Raw genomic sequence first — 7,575 nt, 5'->3', positions numbered from 1 at the left:
GAAAGAAAGAAAGAAAGAAAGAAAGAAAGAAAGAAAGAAAGAAAGAACGAACAACTAGACACAAAGGGCCAGTTGAACATAGTGTCCCATTTATAGGAAGAATGGGTGAATCTATTCAGGCAAGAAGATTTGCAGTTGCCAAGGGCTGTGAGGGAAAGGATACAGGGAATGACTACTGACAGGTATGTGGTTTCTCATTAGGGGAACATAAATCTGAACCTGGATCAAGGCGATATGAATGAACTAAAAACCATTCAGCTACATATAGTTGGTTTACATATTTGTAAATTTGACCAACCACCAATCAAAAATACATGAAAAAAGAAAATTGGGTTTGCAGCAAAAGTGTAACCCTGACCTGCTGTCCTGCCCTCGCTGATGTCGGAACATCAATGGTGTTTATGTTGTACTCTGTGTCGAGAGTTGGCTAGAGATGGTTTAAGGTGCGTGAGGGGACATGCAGGGGTTATTACAGACACTGAACTCTCCATAAGGGGCTTGAGCAGTCATAGGTTTTGGTAGGCTTAGAGGTTCTGAACGCTTAAAAATGGTAAGTTTATCTCTGTGAATTCAATCTTAATTTTGAAAACTCTTCCTCTTTTCCCTAAGGATTACTCTGATGTGAACAGCTTGTTTGTGGGTGATCTTGGGTGACCTCAGCTAGCACTCCTGGAGTACAGGGTCTTGAAGCTAGGTAGGCTGTCACTGGGCAAACCACATGTTAGAGCCAGGAGCCTGAACTTAGGGCGTCCAGGGAGCAAGCTGCAGGAAGCAAGCACCTCCCAGGCTCAGGGTGGTTCTGGCTAACAGCAACTGGGTAGGAAGGGCCTGCAAGAGTCGCCATGAGCCGTGGGAGCTGTCAGGAACCAGAGAGGAGAAGAGGGTTTGTGGAATCTCTCCCTGTGGCCCAGCCATCTCCGCTCTCTTTCTTCCTCCTCAGATCCTAGTAAAGACCATGATTCGGAAACGCTCTTTTGGGAACCCGTTTGAGGGCAGCCGGCGGGAGGAACGTTCCTTGTCAGCACCTGGAAACCTGCTCACGTGAGTGACCCCCATCTTTCTTCCAGTCTGGGGGAGGGATGCTGGAAGCTAGGCCTGGGTCATCACAGGAGAGACACTGGGGACACCAGCGGGTCCTGGCTTTGCTCTTGTGTCCTTCTCTGCTCAGCTAGCATCCATCTGGTGGCCATGCACCCATCCTGAAGTTCCTCCTCCCTCTGAGGACTTACTCTCTCTCTGGGAGGTCTCTGGGTTGTAGCACTGTATAACACATGTTCTGTGGCCCCAAAACCATGAGTGTTCTAGGGCCATTGTGATGGATGGGTCATACGGTCTCACTCTGGGCCTTCCTGTGTGAACACATGTGTCCATTCACCCAGTCAAAAATACCATGCTGGTCCAGGCTTGTGTGGCAAGTGCAGGGGTCTACTGCCTCTAGGGTTCGGGGGCATCCCCAGGGTCTCTTCTCACTTCCCTTTTCCCTTCCTCTGGCAATTCCAGCAAAAAACCAACCAGGGAGTGGGAGCCCTTGTCTGAGCCCAAGGTAATGCCTGCCTGCCTGCCTGTGCCATCGCCTCCCCTCTGCCAGGGCCTGGGGCGGGCAGCCGCAGAGCACGTGGGCATCTCCAGCAGGCAGATGTGCCTTCAGCCTGAGCTGCTGTGCCTGGCTCACAGAGGGCCTCTGGGCATCCAGGGGCTTGGGTCCCATGGTGTGTGGTGCATGTGGGCTGCGGTGCATGGCGCTCCACCGGAATGCCTGTAAACTCACCCAGGTCTTCAGGCCCGACTGCAGAGCTGTGTCCCTGTGCACGTCAGTGGCAGCGAGGTCTGTTGTGGCCCTGGGGCTATGCTCTAAGTGTGCACATGGAGCGTAGATCAGGCCTGCAGCCCTCTTGTGGCTCTTTACGAGGTCTCCTCTGCAACTCTGGTGGGTAAAAACCGAGAACTAACCTTAGCAAGATCTGGGCCTTCTTCCTGCCTGCAGATCTAGGCCAGTGCTACCTACAACTTCTGAGGCAGATGGACACTTTTGTCCCTGTAAAGTGGGGTGGACCTGTTCGGTAACCCTGCTCCCTTGAGTGCCTCCATCAGGCTATGTACCCCAGTATCCTTCTCACTGACCCTGATGAGGCTGCCTGACTACTGGAAGCTCCTCTCAGCTTCTGTTGTTAAAAAATAGCTTTCCTGGGGCCAGGGAGATCACTCGTTTGTTAAAGTGTTTTCCACACAAGCATGAGGAAGCATGAGTTCACCCCCGACAACCCTTGTGAAATGCCAGGTGAGGTAGCATGAGTTTCCAGATGAGTTAGAGACAGACTGATCCCTGGAACCCATTGTTTCGTCAGCCTAGCTTCAAAAGAGCAAAGTGGACGGCCCCTGAGGAAGATGCCTCAGGTTGTCCTCTGACCCCGTACATGTGTGAACTTGTGTGTACACACAGCTTTCTCAAGGGCTCTAGGTCTTGGTAGAGCGCTTGCTTCGCATGCACTAAGCCAGCGGTTTCTTCACCCCCAGCACTGCAGAACAAACTGAGGCAGTTAGTGCTCCATAGTTCATGGTTGAAGTGTGCAGTAGGGCCACCGGGGTAGTCATCAGGATAGTTTCCACCCAGGAAGGAGCCTCCCTCCTCCGAGCTCTGTCCACTCAACTCCCATTTTCCAGCATCCACGGACACACATTCGGTTTTCTATAAATTTGTTCGTTCTGCAGGGTTTCTGGCCTTTCATGTTTGCCTTTTTTCTCTCCGCAACACATTTTCAAGGCTTATCCCCAGTGCAGCGTGCGGCAGAGCTTCATTCCTTTTCATAACTGAGTAGTGTTTAGACAGATAGTAATATCTGGATCCATTGGTGGACAGTGTTTCCATCTTGGCTGTCCCAAAGGAATGAGCCCGCTGTGATCACGTGTATGCAATGGGAACTATTTTCCCTTGGTTGGGAATTACCTCATAGGAGGATGTTCATTAGCCACCTGTATCCTAGGAGCCAGGTGCTCGTGTGGTGTGAGAGGACACCTGCTGTTTGGGAAATGGTGTCTTGACAGGAAGAAGTGTCTGAATTAGCAGCTGAGGAGATGCCCACCATGTCTCCACCTTGTTCCCAGATGATCTGCAGCCCCACCTTTGTGTTATGAGAAAGGGAAACTTTTCACGGGCCTTCTCTTTTTCTCTGCGGTAAGGCTTGCCAAAACCAAGGCTGCCTCCCAAATGGACTGTGAGCAAGCCTGTTCTTTGTTTCTTTGTTTGTTTTCAGTGAGATCAAAATGGCAAGATTCCAGTAGATGGAGATTGCCTGGGTGCTCCCTTCCCTCCTCATTCCCTGGTCTGCAGACACAGATCACCCCTAGGGTTACCTTGGAGGGCTGGGAATCTGTAGGGCTTATTCATGGGAGATTACGATGCCTGTCTGCAGTGAGACCCAGCCTGTGCCAGGTGGCAACTTGGAGAGAAGGCCTCCTTCCAGGAACGTCACCTCTGGAATACAAAAATAAAAGACCAGATCATGGAACCCCCAAACTTCGGTGTTCCTTTCTTAGGAATGCATGAACCACAGTTTACCTCCGCTGTGTAGGGAGTACACAGATCATTGTTGAGAGTTGGACAGTAGCCTTGAATGGCAAGGACAGTAGCTTTTCCAATGAGGCGGACTCTGCTTGAAGGAAGCCTGGGGCTGAGCCCCCTCCTCAGAGGCTTCCATCCGCTGAAACTCCATCCACAGCAGGCACAGTAGGCAGGTCTAGTCCAGGTCTGAGGGACTTTTCTGAGAGTTCAGTGGTCTTCTCTTCCCTCCCAGGAGCCTTCTTGTGAGTCTGGACGGTGGGCTGGGTGTTCCTTGATTTTTCTGAAGGCTCCATGTGCCAGGCCAGTTCACACAGGTCCTTGCCACAGTCCCAGCAGTTCACTGGGGAATAACTCAGGACATGTGTCACAGTTTCTACCCCGCAGACACGTCTAGCCTACAGGGTAGAGAAAGGTGGGAGCACTAGAGACCCAGAGAACATACCCCACTGTAGGGCCTGGAGCTGATTTGGGATGTTCCATAGGCAGCTTGGCACCTCTTTTTGGGTGAACCTTGCTTCTCCACTCACAAGGGAGGCAAAGTTAGCTTTAAAATATTTAAGTGAGCGAGTAGAAATGCGGAGAACATCTAAAAGATCAGCTGTGACACAGGGGAGCAGAGGCATGCAAAGGCAGGAGACAGGTCAGGGCTGTGCCGTCATTTCTCCAAGCCTTAATGCTGATTTTCTGTTCGGTGAGCAGGAAGCAAGGCAGCGAAGACAGCCTCCGGGGCCCCGAGCCAGCCCCCGTGGGGGAGGAGGAAGTGCCCTTGTGAAAGGTGGTCCCCGCGTGGAAAGTTGGGGGGCTCCAGCCCCTGGCTCCCCACCGCGTACGCCTCCACCGCAATCCGAGGAGGCGATGGAGCCGGAGTAGCTGCCTGGACCAGCCCAACCTCGCATGCCTGGCTGTGTGGCCCTGCACGGGGCTGCTGCGCCCTGCGTTTCCGTAGCAGCATGTCCTACGGAAACCAAGCAGTGTGCAGAGCCTTGACTGTCATCTCTGCTTACCTTTCTATGTTCCTGTTTTGTTTGTTTTTGTGGTTTTTCTTTTTTTCCTTTGTTGTCTAAGGGGATAAAGAAAAAAAAAAGGACTTGACTCCATGACGTCGACCTTGGCCGCTGGCTGGCCGGACAGGCGGGTGTGAGGAATTGCAAATCGAAACCAACATGCATTTTGGGACAGTTGCTTTTTAAAATGTTTTTATGCCAAAAACCACACCCCCCTTCATTGTGAATTCAGAACCATGTCAGATGTACCAGGTGAATGTGTGTGGGGTTTGAGCTGCACGGAGAGTTAAGTCCTGCTGGCTGGGGTTGCACTTGAGAGGGAGTGGAAGGACCGCGTGACCCCGTACATGCCCCACGCCTCGGCACTTTCCAGGACTGAGGAAGCACAGGGCTAGCCCTCAGTAGCTGCAGGGGTCTTCCATGTAGTTTATTTGTAATGAGGACTTTTTTTAAGTGTTTTTGTTTCTGTTTTTTTTAATGGGTAAAATTATAGTCAGGAGAACTAAAAGGGCTTGAAGTTGAAATGCTTGAGGGGCACTTAGCAGCTCTGGAAGAGCATTCAGCAGCTGTGGTGGCAAAGGTTTGTCTGCAGGGCTGAACACATTTCTTCATGCCAGCTGCTCAAAATGGGTTTCTGAGGTCATCAGCTAAACTCATTCTCTTTGTAAGTTGGCAAAACCTTCAGGGTGATATCTACTCTTTCATGTACATTACATGGCTTAAGACTCAAAATGTTTTCAAGTCTCTAACTAGCCTGAGCTCTGGAGAAGCTCAGAAGTTACATACTGGAGCTTCTAGAGTGTGTGTTCCAGATTCCGCGGCTGTGTGACGACTGAGCTGAAGTCCATGCCTGTGCATTAGCAGCTTCGCTCTCGTGTGCTAGAGACTGTGGGGTTTCTCTCCTCTCGAATACTGTCTGGTTGATATGGCAATGCAACATCAGTCTCCCGTGGGCCACTTAGGCGTGTCATCATTCAGCTTAGGCACAAATGGCTAGCCGCAGGGTCAGAGCTTTAACATGAGTCACACAGTGCCATCAGAGTGCCACTGCAAAGTGTTGGAACCAGAACATTCCTCAGGGCAAAGGGCCTTCATTTTTTTTGTAGGCAGAGCCTGGAGAGCAAACATGGACCTCTTTGACTTTCAGCCAATATTGGAAGTTTGGGTGTGACTGACTACCCAGGGCCACAGAGGAAAACATGAAGTTTAAGAGGGCTTCTAGACTCTGCTTTCTAGTGCTTTGGAGTGATCTGGTAATGACTGTCTAGTCAGTAACGGGGCCCAGAAGCCTGCCTTCTGGGAGTCTCTGTCTGGTGAGCCTCCATGCAGGGTGTTCCTGCAGAGGCAGGAGCAAGGCCTGTCCATAGGCTTTCTTAAGTTCTTGACTGTAGTTTAGCCAGACTTCCCTTGCTGTCGAATAAGCCGTTAGAATTCGGGCAAAGACTCCAGTGTGGGGAGGTTCTCTCTCCTGCTTGCATTGTCTTTGTGACCAAGGACTTCCTGTCACTTCCCGTCTTTTAAATTTAAGGGGAAACAACCCAGTAGCTCTACCCCTTCTGGCCACAGATGGGGTTCAGCTACTTTGCAATAAGCATCTTGTAGTGGTTAAAGCCAGCAGGTCCTGAAGCTCAGTCCCAGCCTGACTGCCTGGCCATGCCCTGAGGAGGGCAGGCGTGTGCGGAGCTCTGCAGAACTCTTCCTGTGTTTACACCACCACACTGGATTTCCACACAATGCCATTTCTCCCCACCAAGGCACTTTGCATCCAGGATGTCTGACCTGGATTGGCGGCCATTTCGCAGCACCCAGCTGGTCAGGCAGGAGTTGAGAGGTCTACATGGGTAACTTTTTTTCTTAAACAAAGAAACACCAAAGAAAGCTGTGGAAAGGAGTGACCCCCCTCTACCCCATCCTGCCCGGCTGCTGTGCAAAGGCTAAGTGGTCAGACTGTAACTAAAGCATTAGAGCACAAACGTTTTCAGAAGCATCGCCAGTGAGGAGAGAAGCCGTCAGAGCAGCTTCTCTGTGTGGGCAGATAGGCCCACAGTTCCTTCCCTGGCTGGCTCACCCACAATGTGTAAGCAACCTTGGCCTACACCCATGGTCTTGAAGGAAGCACAAACCCCATCCCTCTTCTCTGTCTGTCCTATCCTGCCTCTACCATACATCCCACAGGCCGCCAGTGGTTTCCAGACATCTTACGGAGCCCCTTGTCCCTTGGGGCTACAGAGGCCACCTCCTTCCTGGCTTGGGCCTTTCCATGGGACGGAGCTCTTCTCCCGGAACCTTTCTAGAATCAGGAGAGCATCTGTGCAAGCTGAGACCAGGTCAGGCCTGCAGCTCCCGCCCGTCTTCCAGAGGGCGCGCTTCACGTTGCCAGGTGGAAGCGACCTCCGTTTGCTCCCAAGGTGCTAGGGAAGATTGTTGGCTTCTCTCTTCTCCAGCTTCATGGGCTGAGTTTTGTGGGACTTCGGACTTTTTTATTTGGTGATCAGTGCCCTCTGCTTCTGTTTTATTCCCCCTACCCCCATCCTCTCTACTATGCATTTTTTCCTTTTTATCAGGTGTACAAAGTTAAATACTGTGTATTTATCACTTACAAGTACATGAACTTAAAAGATAAGCTTTCCGTTTTTCCACAGGTGATTAAGCTTCTCTGTAAACTTGAAATAAACAGACAGCAAAATGGTGCAAAGCCTGGGCCTCCTGGGGATTCTTTGGTTGGTAGTTTTTGTTTTGTAATATTTCTGCTTACACTGGTGTTCCTTCCTTTAGGCTGATAGGAAGTGAGAAGCCCAAGTCACAGCTAACGCAGGGGCAGGGCCCTTGACCTAGGCGTGTCCTAGGGTGTCACTACTCAGCAAGATTCTGAGGCCACCAGCAGTATCCACAGTTCTTGGAAGCAGGGCAGACAGAATGCACATTCCTGGGTCCCACATAAACTGCTCCCAGGTGAGCCGCCGAGAAGTCGAAGTGTGATGGTAAGGGTAGGATTCGGTGAGGTTGGAAAGG

General features: G+C 51.2%; 1 protein-coding gene across 1 annotated transcript in view; it reads left to right on the top strand.

Moving 5' to 3' along the window:
- The window catches only part of Camkk2 (calcium/calmodulin dependent protein kinase kinase 2), a 45,797-nt gene extending 38,545 nt beyond the window's left edge, over positions 1 to 7,252 (top strand). Inside the window, exons 16-18 of the mRNA XM_055605996.1 lie at positions 941 to 1,041; positions 1,501 to 1,543; positions 4,259 to 7,252. Coding sequence (XP_055461971.1) covers positions 941 to 1,041; positions 1,501 to 1,543; positions 4,259 to 4,429 — 315 coding nt within the window. The 3' untranslated portion in view covers positions 4,430 to 7,252. The remainder of the gene's footprint in view (positions 1 to 940; positions 1,042 to 1,500; positions 1,544 to 4,258) is intronic.
- Positions 7,253 to 7,575: the final 323 nt, after the last annotated feature.

The sequence above is a fragment of the Psammomys obesus genome, unplaced genomic scaffold (genome assembly GCF_907164565.1).
Source record: "Psammomys obesus unplaced genomic scaffold, mPsaObe1.curated_primary_1811, whole genome shotgun sequence".
NCBI classification, from domain to species: Eukaryota; Metazoa; Chordata; class Mammalia; order Rodentia; family Muridae; genus Psammomys; species Psammomys obesus.
This window is presented reverse-complemented; position numbering and strand designations above follow the sequence as displayed.